Source organism: Megalobrama amblycephala, linkage group LG3, assembly GCF_018812025.1.
Source record: "Megalobrama amblycephala isolate DHTTF-2021 linkage group LG3, ASM1881202v1, whole genome shotgun sequence".
Lineage (NCBI taxonomy): Eukaryota > Metazoa > Chordata > Actinopteri > Cypriniformes > Xenocyprididae > Megalobrama > Megalobrama amblycephala.
This window is the reverse complement of record NC_063046.1, coordinates 15288583-15305875: the sequence shown is the minus strand read 5'-3', so window position 1 is coordinate 15305875 and position 17293 is coordinate 15288583. Positions and strand designations below refer to the sequence as shown.

At 36.0% G+C, this 17293-nt stretch overlaps 1 protein-coding gene across 2 annotated transcripts in view; it reads right to left on the bottom strand.

Annotated features, from left to right (window-relative positions):
* Nucleotides 1-254: 254 nt before the first annotated feature.
* rras2 (RAS related 2) overlaps nt 255-17293 on the bottom strand; it is a 53016-nt gene continuing 35977 nt past the window's right edge. For both annotated transcript variants that reach the window (XM_048184181.1, XM_048184180.1), the window contains 5 exons: nt 12338-12425; nt 7842-7944; nt 5707-5815; nt 4215-4333; nt 255-3149 (listed from right to left, as the gene is read on the bottom strand). In XM_048184181.1, coding sequence (XP_048040138.1) covers nt 3062-3149; nt 4215-4333; nt 5707-5815; nt 7842-7909 — 384 coding nt within the window. In that variant the 5' untranslated portion in view covers nt 7910-7944; nt 12338-12425 and the 3' untranslated portion in view covers nt 255-3061. The remainder of the gene's footprint in view (nt 3150-4214; nt 4334-5706; nt 5816-7841; nt 7945-12337; nt 12426-17293) is intronic.

The window sequence follows — 17293 nt, the reverse complement described above, 5'->3', positions numbered from 1 at the left end:
GCAGGCTCAATAACAATCAAAACAAGCTTGTGACATAAGTTGTCATACAGCTCATTATACTGCCATATACACCGCCCAAGAAAAGTACAGAAGTTTTGCAAATCACAGGGGACATACTTAAGGTCAGCAAAATAACAATCTACTTGTCACATAGTGGCACTTGTTATTCAATGTCAATTTAAAGAACGAGAGCTATAATTTTGTGCAACACGTTGTACCGTGTTTCCTCAGTAAGGAAAAGCAAAAATAATATCTCACAGATAAATCATAGATTTTATTATAGCACCAGAGGCTATACAGGGGGAGGGAAAGATGTGACAAATAAAACACAGTATGGGTTAGGTGTACACAGACTCTGGGAAGAGGAAGAGTCATGCACTTGTGTTCTTACTAGCTTTCGTGTTGATCCATTTTGCTGATAACTGGTATAACGGACAAGGTTTTGGGAAGGATATGAACCTGAGTCATCACAAAAGGGCATCGCCTTGAAGCATTGGCCCAGTGATCACTGATGAAGTTGCACTGCGTTTTAGGCTATGAGGTGGATGACTATTTGGGTGGGTTATCTGCTTCAGTCCACCAAAAGCAGGAAAGGACCACAGTTCAACATACATTGGCCTTTTTGCAGTTAAAAACAAAAACAAGATAATTAAATACTCCTCTTTACATATACACATTTGTGCCGCGAGAGCGTTTTCACTTACAAACATATAAAAATACTCGTTAACTAGTCTGATAAGAAAATAATGTATAAAAGTATATAGTAAAAACATTTAATCATGTCCATTCAGAAGATCACTTCCATCTTTTTTCTTATATTACATGATGACAAAACACAAGAACTAAAACAGTTTGTATCCCTCATACAGAAATGCACGCTGGAAAAAAGGAAGACGAAAATAAAACTTGACATGATGCAATAGTGATATGAACCCTTGGAGTATGAAGCCAGCAAGCAAATTATCACCTGTCAGATGAGAAATACCAGATTTAAACGTGAATGTCACAGGGACACCAAACCGTATTAAAAAAAAAAATAGTCTTGAGGGAATGTGGATGTCTGCTGTATGATATAAAAAATTGATTTTCTCTGATCATATACATTAAAATATGCCTGTGATGTCAGCAGTTCAACTGTCCCCTTGAGTCTTCACACTGTTTCAGTCACTTAAATGTTTCCAAACTGATAAAAAAGAAAGACAAAATCAGTTTAAAAGTGAATTGAAATGCAAGGCCAGAAAAAGACACAATTATTTCAGAGACTACTTCTCTGTGTCATCGAACTTGGTGGGGTACCTAGTAGAGAACAGACAACCTATTGTGCACTGAGTGAGGGGACATCGTCAGCACATTGTGAAAACACTGTAAATGGAGCAACCTGAGTCTGAAGATAGTCTGTAGAAATCTGAGCTGAGAGTCAAGAAGGCTTCAACAATCTGGCTACATGAAGAATACATTTGACAATATAGATAGTTCAACCAAAGATGAAAATTCCCCTGTCGTTCCAAATCTCTGTAGCTTATTTTCTTCTGCAAAACACAAAAGGAGATATTTTTTAAAATGTTTTAACTGTTTTTCTCCAAATAATAAAAATCATAACTGTTTTTGTCCGAATAATGAAAATCAATGGGGCCTAAAACACCATTGACTTTTATTCCAGCATGTAATAAGCCAAGAACAAAAAGAAGGGAATATAATATTATTATTATTATTATTATTATTATTCAGGAAATATATTACTGTACTGTAAAATAAAAAATATATTTAATAATAATAATTTTATTTTAACAACAGAAAAAAAATACACTTCTAATATTTATGGCTGTCTTAATTTATTTGCTTTCAAGCATTAAATTGGATAATACTTTTCGGGTAAAAAAATTGGAGATCTCTATTCATTGTATGGACAAAAAAAAATATTGTGTTCTGAAGACAAAAACTTTTGGGCCTGGTTTCACAAACGGGGCTTAGATTTAGCCAGGATTAGATCTTAGTTCAATTAAGACATTTAAGTTGCTTTTATAAACGTTCCTTAGAAAAAAAAAACATTACTGGTGTGCATCTTGAGACAAAACAATGGCACTGACATATTTTAAGATATGTCAGTGCAAGTTGATTTCAGTTCAAACAGCTCAAACATGCATTTTAGTCTGGGACTAGGCTTAAGCTTTGTCTGTGAAACTGGGGGTTGGTTTGTAACAGCTTTGGAAGACATGAGGGTGAGTAAATTAATTTTCATTTTTAGGTGAATTATCCCTTCAGAAAAATCAAATCCATACATGCCAAGAAGTCTTACAATGCAAAAAAAAGAAAGAAAAAAAAAAAGGCATCTCGACCAAAAAAGAAGTTGGGAATCTGACTTCACTGCTGACAAAATTGGCATGTTAAAGGCTATGTACATATCTGCGAGTACATTAATGTTTTAATTCATGTCAAAACAAGCTGCTCAACCTCACACAGGGTACTCTGCGACAGAGTTTTGTCATCATAAAGGTGGCCTCAACTCACACAAATCTTCACTTATGTACAATCGCTGCTTAGCACATGGAAGTAAAAACAGATATGGCACGACACACACACACACACAAAGCTTCAGAACATCATCTCACTCTAGATCAGCGACTAAACGTTGTCTGCAATCCCAATGGTGTTTCGTTTAGTCTTTCGATCTCAGCAAAAGTACAAATGTCACAAGGCAAGAGAAAAAAATCCTTCAAAATACAAAAAAAGGAATTGTGTGTGTGTTTTATAGCAAATTTGTAAGAAGCGATGTTTAGTGTTGGGGGCACAATTACCATATTCTAGGTCACACTGATGTCAGTACTCTAGTTGAAGGTAGAATGGTGAGTTCAGTCAAGATTTTGTCAGTTTGGTTCTTCTAGTAGTGAAGTCCTAGAGGCACAAATGCCCCTGATAAGGCTATGAGAGATACTGCTGTTTTGAAGACATGCACATGTAGAAAGGCAGCGAGTTCATCCGCACAGGACGTGATGTCAGAAGGCAGGGTGGGGGGCAGGGACTGGTGACAGCAGCTGGGTGAGTGGCGGCAGTGAGAGGCCAATTAGACAATCACACAATGGCAGCCGCTCTTATCCTTCTCTTTGCGCGTGGGCTCCGGCGAGGGTGGGCACTCTTGCTCCTGGAACTTCCTGTGAGAGGATGTAACAATCAGCCAATCATGTCTTACTCAGTGTCCAAATCTTTGAGCTCAAATTAAGATCTGCTATCTGAGACACTTTGAATTCTGACAGAATTTATTTCAATTTCATTAATTATTGTTAACTTAAAACTCATTTTCAGGAATTTAAATAAAGCTGAAATAAAGTCAACTTCAAAACACGGCCACCCATTCACAACCATTATAAACCTTGGAGGATTAAGTATATTTTTTTAATATATCTCTGATTGTGTTCATCTGAAAGAAGATAGTCATATACACCTAGGATGACTTGAGGGTGAGTAAATCATAGGATAATTTTCATTTTTGGGTGAACCATCCCATTAAGCACTAAAAAAATAAAAATTAATTAAAGCTAAATAGAAATTTAAAAAAAATTACAAGCACATAACAAAACAAACCAAAATTAAAATAAACTGAACATATAAAAATAAAAGCTAATTCAACACTATAATAGTAAATAATACTAAAATAACACTGCACTGAAAATATTTGAGCCACACACATATTATCTGTTATCTGTGGCTATGTTCAGAAAACTACTAATATAGTAATTATTCAGTATGCAAGTATATAATGCTCAGTATGCAGATTTTGTTTAATATGGAATACCAAGATGCTGTGTATAAAAGAGCACACTGTGCAAAACATTTTATTCAACAATGTAATATGCCTGATTTGGTCTTCCATTTCTAGTATGACACATAAATTAAAGTATCAGTAGTGATCTCTTACATTATTAACTGATTCTGATTGGACTGTCAAAATGAAAGACATTTTTACCCATAAAATTATATATATTATTTCTGAGGTGACAACTAAACAGCGCTTGCTGTATTAAATATAAAACATAATGAGGTCATGTTACAACACTGTAGCATAATACTGTTTGAAATGTTTACCAATTTACATACTTTTTTTTTTTCTTTTTTTTTTTTTTTACACACAGTATGAAGTATGCTAGTATTCCATTCTGACCACAGCCTGCTGTTTAAATGCTGCCATCTGGTGGTTCCACACTGTATGACAGACTCACCTTATGACTCGGACCAGCTCGTGGAAAGCCTGGTCTACATTCATACGGATCTTAGCTGAGGCCTCCATGTATGTGACTTTGAGTTGTCGGGCAAGCTGCTGGCCCTCCTCCTGGGTCACCTGAAAAATTAACATTCCTCAATTAAAATACAGCTAGGCACTTAATGTTTTTAAACACTATTGCATAAGCAAAAAACTATTTTTGCTTTTGGCTTGATATTAATAAAACACTACCTGTTATAAGATACTGATTAAAACAGTACTTATCAATTGCCATTAATAAAGTGAAGGCAATTGATGCAGTTAAAGGGATAGTTCACCTAAAAATGAAAATTTGATGTTTATCTGCTTACCCCCAGGGCATCCAAGACTTTTTTTTCTTCAGTAGAACACAAATGATGATTTTTAACTCCAACCGTTGTGGTCTGTCAGTCAAATAATGCACGTCAATGGGAACTCTATCAATAAGAGTAAAAAAAAAACACAACAGACAAATCCAAATTAAAACCTGCGGCTCGTGACGACACATTGATGTCCTAAGACACGAAATGATCTGTTTGTGTGAGAAACCGAACAGTATTTGTATCATTTCTTACCTCTAATACACCACTATGCGTTCAGCATTCGGTTAGTGAGGTCTGATCGCACTCTGACAACGAAAGTGATCTCTTGCGCTTATACTTCAATGAGTGCGAGACATCACTGCTGTTGTCAGAGCCCACTAAGCGAATGCTGAACGCAGTTGGACATGGTGGTGTTTTAGAGGTAAAAAATGATATAAATACTGTTCGGTTTCTCACACAAACCGATCGTTTCGTGTCTTAGGACATCAATGTGTCGTCACGAGCCGCAGGGTTTAATTTGGATTTGTCTATGCAAGGTTTTTCGACTCTTATAGATAGAGTTCCCATTGACACACATTATTTGACTGACAGACGGCAACAGTTGGAGTTAAAAATTATCATTTTTGTTCTACTGAAGAAACAGTCACCTACATCTTGGATGCCCTGGGGGTAAGCAGATATACATCAAATTTTCATTTTTGGGTGAACTATCCCTTTAAATAGAACAGGCTGACATTATTTGTTCTGACACTAGGTGGCAGTGTAACACAATGTCTTTTAATGGCAGAATGTACTCGGTAACCCCATATCTGTTATTACCATCTCTCTCCTTCACAGACACACACACTCTCTGTGATTTTTTTCAGGCTTTCAGCACTCTTCATTGATTTTCAGGACTAAATTTCATCCACATTTAATTACCTCTTAACAGTGACATTGTGCTCTGGGTACTGCATGTGTGTGTACGGTATGGTAATGTGTAATTTTAAAATAGAAACTATATAGACAGAAGCTCTGCAATAGATACAATAGACTGCCAAGTCATGCTATGATTTTAGTGCAGACAAAGAGTATACAAATGTTCGTATCAATACTGATTCAGTGTAGCTCTCTGAAATTACAGTACTTGAAGTGATTCATGCCACTCACTTGTCTCTGTTGCTCAAGATCAGCTTTGTTACCCACTAGAATCATAGGAAACTCATCCCTGTCCTTCACTCTCAATATCTGTCGTTGAAACTTGTAGATCTCTTCAAAGCTGAGGAAAACAAGGTGATGCATAGCCATTAAAAAAGGTCCAAACAAACAGCTTGAAACTTGCAATGCATTTTTCACACACACAAAGAAATTACAAAAGTCAAGAAATTGACTTTTGTTAGGTTTTGAAATATGAATCAATAAATATATTGTTTAAAGTAGAGACAAAAAGTCTTGGACACTTTCTCGTTCTTCAACTTTGTGGAACATTTTTAAAATATTATAGAATTTTGTCTTTGAACTTCCGTTTTTGCAGTAGCTCTGTATATTTCTATGGCATCGCTGACAGAGTAATCAGCTGGTGAAGTGGATTTACTTATTGTAGAGTTAACGAAAGTTATCATGAGCAATGTAATGTCTGAAGCAGACGTCATAACAAATGTCAGTAGATGGGGAAGATTTTAAAACGAGCGGTTCATTCATAAATCCGTAAGATCTTACTGTCGTGCTGTGGAAATACAAACCGGAAGACAGAACACAAGTGCAGCACTGAAGAGGGGCGGGGCTACATAAGGCCTATAATGAGTACACCAGTGGTTATTCTGCTGAGACACCAGGTGTGTCAGCTTGAGGGGAACTAATAAAAAATCTCTTCATATTGGCCGATAACCCCTATCGTGCATCCATAGTAAGGGCATTTTCAGAAATAATGAAATGAAAGTACATACACATACACCCAAAGCGGAGCTCTTCCTCTCCACAAAACCTAAGAGGAATGCAAGCCCACCCTTCTAGATGAGGAGCAGCTATCTTTCTCTGTTTTGGCCCACAGAACTGCATTACAGTACACAGGATGACACAAGGTCACTCGGTTCTCATGCTTTTGTAATAAACTTTCCAGTAACGCTGTAAGACGGCTAGAAGCCATCATATGGAGAACACTGTGTGTGCTGGGGAGGAAGGACATTGATATGAGGTCTCTGTTGATTACAGTTCGAGTCGTTTAAATGTCATGCAGGAGGAGGAAATGCTTGTCATGGCTCTGGAGAGACTGCGAAAGTGTGTGTTCAGAGAGCCCGGTGCCATCGGCTTCGAGCAGGGTAACGTAAACGAAGGAAGGAAAGACTGTTTACAGCATAAACACAAAGTGGGAAGGACCCTAAGAGGGCACAAACACTCCCAAAACGACTGATCACACACCAAATTCCTCGAGCATATACACTGCAATGTGTGTGAGATGCGTTTATTTGCATAACCTGGTGGCATATTACAGAAGCTTTCTATCTTAAGTCTTAAGATCTCACAAGTTAATTTAGGATTTTTTCACAAATTTGTATTACAGAAGCAATTCTTAACTTGATTTAGGATTCTTATCCTATCTTACAAAATCTCATCTGTTAGTTAGGACATCTTAAACCGCTCCATCGAGCTCTCAGAAACAAAATAGGTGTGCTTTTAATTAAATGCTGTAGAAAGAGAAGTTTTGATAAGCTTGGCAGAAAAGGCAAAGCATATCACTATATTTCATGGGAGTCTGTAATTATTTAACAGTGCAGCGCATGATTTGGGTGTTCAAAAAGTCTTTCCACCATCAAACACCACTGTTCTTCATCTTCAATCATTAATAAATGTGACGCCATTCTCAGACGGCTATTGTTATGTGATTTTTACAGTTGACTTTCAAATCTTTTTTTAAGTTAGGACACCAGTGGGGTTGTCCTAAAGTTAGGATGCTTCTGTAATACCCCTTTTCCTATCCGTAATTAAGATAAGATAATGCACTTAAAAAATGTCATTCTGTAATAGCTTTTGTCCTAAATGACGTTCTAACTGAAATTGCCATGGTTACCAAACAGATAAGGTAGGATTCTAAAGTTAGGATCTTTCTGTAATATACCCCCTGCTGGGGCGTAAGTTAGCACGCCTCTAATTTTACAGTATCAGAAAATGTGAATGAGTGAAGGGAGGGAGGCGTTGATAAAAATGGAGACAAAAACAGAATGAAAGTGAAACTGAGACAGACAATGTAGGGGAAAGGGGAAGAAAGAGAGAAAGTTGAGAGAAAATGTGAGTGGAACATTGCTCACCTTCCCCGGTCAGTGACAGAGAAGACGAGAAGGAAGCCCTCCCCTGTCCTCATGTATTGTTCTCTCATGGCTCCAAACTCTTCCTGTCCTGCTGTATCCAGGACTAACAAACACAGATCAGCCACGTTAGTTACCCACAGACTCACTTTAGCCACATCACCATTACTAATATTTTTTAAAGTTGGCATTTGATTTTATTGCACCACCACTAACTTATCCTTTTAATCTTACTTCATTTGCAAATTAAATTGAAAATCTGGAAACTGCTTATGCTCTGCCATTATTTAAAGGGGGTGATCCAACTGTACTAAATAACTACAGGCCTATTTCAAAATTGCTATATTAGCTAAGGTTGTGGAATCGCTTGTGAATGATCAATTTCCTATCCTAAAAATGTTTTATCAGATTTCCAATCCAGTTTTAGAAAAAAAAAAATACTACAACCACTGTGATTTTAAAAGTACTAAATGATCTATAGGTTTCATTAGATACATAGTTGCGCTCTTTTTATCCTTTTATCTAAAGCTTCTGATACCATAGATCATGAAATTCTGAAGCAGAGGCTTCTTAGTGTAGGTTTATCAGTGAACACTGTTGGATGGTTTGTTAATTATTTATCGGGTACAACTCAATGTATAAATATTGGAGGGCTCACTTCTAGTATTTTGAGGCCTGGTTTCACAGACAGGGCTTAGACTAAGCCAGGATTAGGCCTTAGTTCAATTAGGACATTTAAGTTGCTTTTATAAATGTGCCTTAGAAAAAAAACATTATTGATATGCATTTTGAGACAAAACAATAGCACTGATATATTTTAAGATCTGTCAGCGCTAGTTGCTTTCAGTTAAAACAGCTCAAACATGCATTTTAGTCTGGGTCTTGCTTAAGCTTAGTCTGTGAAACCGGGGGTGAATGCGACTAACGGCATGCCACAGGGATCGGTCCTTGGGCCATTATTATTTATTTTATATTAATATCACATTCATATTTTCATTTATATGTTGACGATATGGTAATTTACTCCTCTGTGTCAATGCAGGATCATCTTCAATTTGATTTCAATGCAGTTCAGCATACATAGAGATTTAAAACAGAGAAATTTAAACTTATGTTTTCAAATAGAACGTCTGCACTCACTAACCCTACTCTTCAAGGTTTGATGCTTGAATATAAATATCTCATATCTTAAGATTTTTAATTAATGATTCCCTCTCTTTGGGGCCTTATGTTCAGTACCTTGTCAAAAAACTAAAGTTGAAATTGAGCTTTTTCTTTAGAGTTAAGTCCTGTCTTGCTTTTAAAGCAAGGAATTGCTTGGTAGCTGCTACCTTTTGGTCAGTGATTATTGTGAAATTATTTATATGCAGGCACCTAAGCATTGTTTACAGGTGTTGGATTCTGTTTATCATGGCGCATTTAAGGGTTAGTTCACCCAAAAATGAAACATGATCCTTCAGAAATCGTTCTAATATGCTGATTTTGCTCAATAAACATTTATTATTATTATCAGTGTTGAAAACAGTTATGTACAATTTTTTTTTTTCAGGATTCTTTAATGAACAGGAATCAATAGGAATCATGAATAAATTACATTTTAAAATACATTAAAATAGAAAACGGTTATTTTAAATTGTAATAATATTTCACAATATTACTGTTTTTTTGTTGTTGTTAGTTTTTTTTTTTTTAAATCAAATAAATGCAGCCTTGTTGAGCAGACATGGAAAAGACATACATTGAGTTTCAAACTCCATTACTTTCTCTTTCTTATGTAAATCTCATTTGTTTAAAAGACTTCCGGAAAACACGCGGATCTCAACATAACACTGACTGTTACGTAACAGTCGGGGTGTACGCCCCAATATTTGCATATGCCAGCCCATGTTGCCAACATTATGAAAGGCATTAGACAAGGGCAGCCAGTAACGTCTGGATCTGTGCAGGTGAATCAACAGACTAGGTAAGCAAGAACAATAGCGAAAAATGGCAGATGGAGCAATAATAACTGACATGATCCATGATAGCATGATATTTTTAGTGATATTTGTAAATTGTCTATCTAAATGTTTCGTTAGCATGTTGCTAATGTACTGAGGTTAAAGTTACCATCGTTTCTTACTGAATTCACGGAGACAAGAGCCATCACAATTTTCATTTTTAAACACTTGCAGTCTGTATAATTCATAAACACAACTTCATTCTTTATAAATCTCTCCAACAGTGTAGCATTAGCCGTTAGCCACGGAGCATATAGCCTCAAACTCATAGGGAATCAAATATAAACATCAAAATAAATATTTTACTCACATAATTCGAAGCATGCATACAGCATGCATGACAAACATCTTGTAAAGATCCATTTGAGGGTTATATTAGCTGTGTGAACTTTGTAAATGTGCTTTAATATAATCGAGAGCTCGTGTGGCAGGGAGCACGCGAATTAAAGGGGTGGCGCGCTGAAAAAAATCAGTGCATAGTTAATGATGCCCCAAAATAGGCAGTTAAAAAAAAATGAATAAAAAAAATCTATGGGGTATTTTGAGCTGAAACTTCACAGACACATTCAGGGGACACCTTAGACTTATATTACATCTTGTGAAAAAGCATTCTTGGGCACCTTTAAGTGTTTTTTTTTTTTTTTTTTTTTTTTGCATTTTAATTTACATAAGAGTTAGATTATTGGTGGCAGTTTATTTTACAGTCCTGTTCCATGTACATACAATGTACTTATTACAGTAATTACAATAACTGGGTAATATCTACGTACTAACCCTGAACCTACCCTAAACGTAACTTTAACTCCTGTAGTTACCTAAACGTATCCAGTTTTTTTCTTAGGTAAGTACACGTACTGTAAAATAAAGTGCAACCCGATTATTTATATAGAATAATTTTATATTATTAATTGAAATATTCGTGTAATCGTGCGGCTCCCTTGGAAGTTTGCTGAGGCTGCCTAATGGGTCCTGTCCTCCTGGTTGTGTGGACTACTGCTTTAATTGAACCCAAAATTAAACTTCTGTCATTATTTACTCACCCTAATTTCATTCCAAAACGATACAAATTTCTCTTTTCACAAAAGACAAAATAACATATTTTGAAGAATGTTGGGGTCCAAACAAAATTGAATGTCATTGTACAGACAAAAAAAAAAAAAGGATATTTTTTTATATTATAAATATCTTCTATTATGTTCCACAGAAGAAAGTAAGTCATACCAGTTTGGAACAACATGAGTAAATGATGAAAGAATTTTCATTTTTGGTGAACTGAGTTTTTAAATTAGGGATGCATGATCTATCGGCCACCATATCGGTATTGACCGATATACGTTAATTTTTTATGTTATGGTTATCATCCCGATAAGAAAATTAGGCAGATATATTAAAGCCGATAAATAATAAATTATTCCTTTCAGCTGAGACACTTCAGTGCAACATGTGCAGTGCAAGTCTGTCTTATAGGCTACATAAAATTATATTGAGAACTCTACTGTAAAAAAATTTTGTGAATTCTTTGTGCACCCGTGTTTTAGCGTGTTGTTACGGTAAGAGCGCATCCACAATGGAGTTACACCTTCATGACTGGCACAGTCAAGTTCACTTATGCATTCGCAGCCTTTTGAGCAACTGTAAGTTGCCATATTATGTTTATTTTATTTTTTAAATACTTTGGTTAATGTTAATAAACATGGTAGTAAAGCGCTTCAGTTTACCGTGATCATCTTTAACTTCAGCCACGGAGCTCAAACAGCAACACACAACTTTAATAACGATGATTGGGACTATCATACACATAACATCATAATGAGAAAGCTTTTGTAATAAAACATTGTGAATTCCTCGGGTTTAGTTGCCGTGTTTCAGTGCGTTGTTACGGGAAGAGCGCATCCACTACATGAGTTACAGGTTCTGACTAGCATGTAATTTTATGCACATATAAATTGTAACATTATGTTTATGTTGCATAAATATCTGATTAACTATATTAATTATAAATATCTGCTAATAAATGATTTTAGTTTAATGGTGAGTCTTTTGTTTTTGTAATCAGGCTCTCCAAAAAATTTACAGTATATATCAACATTTGGATTTATATTTATCGGCCAAATATATCGGAAAAAAATATTTCTTATCAGTGCATCCCTACTTTAAACCGTACACTTTTCTTCCGAGAAAAAAAGGTTACTTTTAAAGTATTTCAAGACTTTCATTAGAGGCCATGCATAATATGTATTCTGGAGTAAGTATTAATTTAGTATATACTTTTATTCAAAGTGACATTACAGCACATTCATTTTCCATCCCCACCCCCATACAAGTATGCATAATACACAGAACAATAACAAAATGCACCAGTTCCAGTTGATTTCTATGATGTATTATCAAATCATAAAGTGCTTTATCTTTGCTGTCGATTAGCAGTATGTTGTTTCCCTACATCCTGTGAGATTACTTTGACAATCAGGCTCCCTCATCCATCTGTAGCATACTTACTGTCCAGCCGCGCAGGCCTCTCGTCAATCACGCACTGCTTTGTGTAGGAGTCTTCAATCGTGGGGTCATAGTCAGTGACGAAGTATGACTAAACACAAAAGGAGAGAGAATATAAACACAAGAAAGGTCAATATCACATCAGATTAAAAAAAACACAATAGCTAGTAAGGCATTAAGACACGTCCAAATTCAATTTTTGTGTCACATCCTGTCAACCGAAATTCTTTAATCTAGTCGGATTTTGATCATATAGATGTCCCTTCACAGCCTATAATATCCCACAGTCCTGTGCATGTGGTTTGGCAGATAGTGAAATGAATAAAAAAAACAGTAAAATTTTATTTAGAAATGTAATTTCTACCAAGAAATAAGCTTTGTAGTCATCAGAAATGTGCTTGTTTATATTTAAAGCTCACTTGAATTCATTTTAGATCATTAGACATGATGTTATTTTGCCCTGGAAGCTTGTCTGAAACCAGTTTCCCTTTTAAGGGACCTTGATATAAAAACATCATTAAAAACATCATTGACTTCAGCTTTGATTCAGGGATCTACATGCATAAAAGAGCACTTGTTTTGAAAGCTATGCTAAATGAGGGCTTATATACTCATAACACAATCCAACAGACAAACTGTTCTGTCTCTTTAGAAAAAAGAAAAAAAAGACATCCGCCCTTATGTGTACAGTGCAAACACAGACTTCATGTCAACATTGTTTGTGTAGTCCTCCATTTGGGGTTGATAATTACAGTTAATTAACCGCAAACCTTTTTTTTTTTTGCTTCTGGAGGATATGTTTCTATGCTAATCTGAACACAGTATCAGTTTCTAATGAAAGGGGGAGTTGTAAGGAGGCATTTTTCACATTTTTCCCATATTTTCTGTGCCTCCCCTCCCAGGAGGCTGTTTAAGTGACGACAGCTGTACGTTATGTTCAGGCTTGTCTTTGTGTCAACTGAACACATGCTCATGCTCACACACAACAATGCCAAAGCAGTAGCTTCCTATTTCGAGTTTGACTATTGATGTTCCTGTAACCGCTAGTCGAGTAATCTGTTTTTAGCAGTGAAACGAGAAGCACTCCAAAAATGAGAGTAGATCTTTGTTCTCCTTTCCGCATCAACTATTCACAGAGGAAGGCTTTAACTTCTGAAATAGAAAACAAGTCTATACTGCCAAGGACTTTTTCAAAGAATGTCCTGTACACTACTTTACTATTATTCTAAATGATTTATTATGTAGAAAATAGTAATAGTAAAGAATGGGTAGGTTACTTCTGACTGATGGTATTTACACTACCACACAAAAGTTTGGAGTCAGTAAGAAAGTCTCTTATACTCACAAAGGCTGCATTTATTTGATCAAAATACAGTAATAATAGTACAATTTTGAATTATTATTATTATTGCAATTTAAAATAACTGTTTTCTATTAATATATTTTAAAATGTAATTTATTTCTGTTGGCAAAGCTGAATTTTCAGGATCCATTACTCCATTTGATGCTCAAGAAACAGTTCTTATTATTAGCAATGTTGAAAACAGTTGTTCTACTTAACTTTTTTTTATGATCAAAATTTTATTTAAATTTAATTTCCCATACCAGGAACATATATCAAAGCTCCCATGAACTACATACAGACGATGCCATGAAAACTGTCCACATATAAAAAGAATAAAAATAAATAAATAAATAAATAAAAAGAAGGATATGTAGGATGTCATATAAAAAAAGTTGGGGGACTTTTCTTTTTGATATTTTGAGTTCAAAAGAACAGCATAATTTCAAATGAAAATATCTTCTTACTGACCCCAAACTTTTGTATTTGTGCAAGTCCTGTGTTCAGTTGGTTGTCTGGCTATCACCAGACCAAGCTCAATTTAAAATTGAACATTGGTCTGGGGAGTTTGCTATGTATTTCCTACTGCACAAGAGGCGTGATCAACGAGCATTATTCACGCAATTGGATAGTCCTTCAACCAATCAGATCAACGATCCGGGTGACGTACTTTTGCAGAGCGACGCGAAAACTCCAGACAGGTTTAATTTGTATTGGTTTGTAGCATTGATCAGCGGTTTGCAGAAGCAGCAATGGCATCGAACGATTTTTGCAGGTTGTGCAAAAAAACATGAAAGTGAGTGGTATTTACACCCAGCCGAGCGATTTGTTTGCTAAACTAAAGAAGTCATTTAGCATCGTTGAGAGGTTAAAAGGAATTGGATTGACGGTCGTGCGAGAGACGTCATCGTGTTATACCTGCCCAGAGCCATAGAAAGAGCTCTGTACCCACCAATAGCGAGCAAGGTGGATAAGCCAGTCTGTGATTGGTTCCCGCAAAAGTGTAACAGATGCGGCAGAAATGAATGTACGGGTTTCCAGACTGAGTTGCCGGACGAAATCAAATCGCCGGCAGATCAGGCTGGGTTTACCCAGTCTATTCAGTTGGATGATTTTTCAATAAATGTATTAAGGGCTTTGCGTAAAACAAGCGGAAAAAAGCTGCCAATTAACACTTTACACTAGGGCTGCATGATACTGGTAAAAACTGGCATTCTGATATTTTGTTTTTCTGCAATATATATTGCAATATATATATAAAATAAAATCTGCAGATGACTGGAATAGCTCTATTTGTAAAGAATTAATCATTCTAGAAAGATTGGGGTGATTTTGTAGGGAAGTGAATTTGCATAGAAAAACAAATTGCAAGCATAGATAAATACACTATAACAAAGATACAAATGAAATGACTGCTTTAGCTTCAGTATATAAATGAAATATAAGTAATATTCGTTACAACTACTAAAGTGATTTTCTCTTTGTATTTTGTTGTTTGATTAACATTAATAACACAGAGAGCAGCAGGAATATTAGGCTGCTGTCACTGTAAGAATGCACAGATCCAATATGATGATCTGTATCACTTTTTTTCTCAATCGTTAACATTCACATAAGCCATAAGCGACTGTCTGTCCAAGCACAAACAGATGCGAAAGAGAGAACAGAATTCGGTGTTCGTGTTCTCTGTTCTGTCTGCGTGGCTCTGTGTGTGAGCACAGAGAACAGTGAGCAAGTTCAAAACTGAGTTCTCTTTCGTGTCTTCTTGCACTCAAATGGTTTAAAATCAACTGACTGAACAAGTGAATCGAACAACTCTGTTGGTATTATTATAATTATTGTTGTTGTGGTTACATTTAATTTATTGCCACACTTTAATATGTAAATTACACATTTAGTGTCGTCAGGCTTTTATTTGTGCTTAGGAGCTGCACACTCTGGTTTATAGCTGCTATAAATTTGACCTGCCTAAAGAAGAAATTTTTTTCCTGAAACAATCAGAGAAAAGCTTCAAAGATTTAAAGGTGCAATAGAACATTTTCGGAGAGGCTGGCTAGCAATAGTGAGCTAGCTTTCAAATCATAACATCCCACCCTCCCTTCAGAGCGCTCTCCAAAGCCACACCTCCTCCAAAACACATGAAGGCACACACAGACACACACACAAACACACACACACACAGCTGCTCTCGGCAAAGTGTCACAAGCGACAGTGTTAAACTACCTCATGTCTCAAAGCACATAACATTATAATAATTATGAACAAATCAGAGAGCTTGTACCTGACAGCTGCAGATTCATTTTGGTGTTGATACTGTTGACATGGATACGCATAATTCTGAGTTTGACTGAACAGCTCTGGTTAGAACATCACTGGTTGCCATCTCTTAATTATGGTAGTTATGGCGTGAACGCAGCATAAGCTCATTGTTTTCAGTAGGAACTGTAAAAGGTGGCTGCTGTTTGTGGTGCTCTGTGACTGACGTCTGTCTACATAAACTCTGCATAGCATGAAACGCGCCGACGAGATGTCTGCACGAACAGGGTAAGTGAGTGTATGTAAAAACATACTTTGACATGCAGGTAGGACATCATATTATTTCATTCAGACCGAATATAATGATTGGATGAACATTTTATGGTCCTACACCTTCCACAGATGATTTATAAAAATACGTTTAGACCGTTTAACGTAGTGACTGCTATCAGGATATGAGGAGACTTTCAACCACTAGTGTAACAAAAAATGTTTCTGTAGAGAACTACCTATTGCACCTTTAAGAGGCTCTATTATTCCATCCCTACTCAATAGTTTTAGGCCTTTTTGCAAATGTTTCAATCAAGTTTAGCTCTTTTAGAGAGCATTTACTAATTTTGTGCCCGTTTTAAACATTAACTATATGTAATGTAATTTTTTTATGTGTGGAAAAAGTGCCAATTAAACAAAAACTAGCCAATCAGATTTCTTTTCACCCATCCCCCCACCCATATACACACATTTTACTTTAAAGGTGCCCTAGAACTTTTTTTTTTAAAAAGATGGTGTCCCCTGAATGTGTCTGTGAAGTTTCAGCTCAAAATACCCCATCGATTTTTTTTAAATTCATTTTTTAACTGCCTATTTTGGGGCATAATTAGAAATGAGCCAATTCAGGGTGTGTGGCCCTTTAAATCTGGTGCTCCACGCCCACAGAGCTCGCGCTTGCCTTAAACAACATAAAAAAAAGTTCAAACAGCTAATATAACCCTCAAAATGGATCTTTACAAAGTGTTCGTCATGCAACATGTCTAATCGCGCAAGTACAGTGTTTATTTTGATGTTTACATTGATTCTGAATGAGTTTGAGGCTATGCTCCGTGGCTAACGGCTAATGCTACACTGTTGGAGAGATTTATAAAGAATGAAGTTGTGTTTATGAATTATACAGACTGCAAGTGTTTAAAAATGAAAATAGCGACGGCTCTTGTCCCCGTGAATACAGTAAGAAACGATGGTAACTTTAACCATATTTAACAGTACATTAGCAACATGCTAACGAAACATTTAGAAAGACAATTTACAAATATCACTAAAAATATCATGTTATCATGGATCATGTCAGTTATTATTGCTCCATC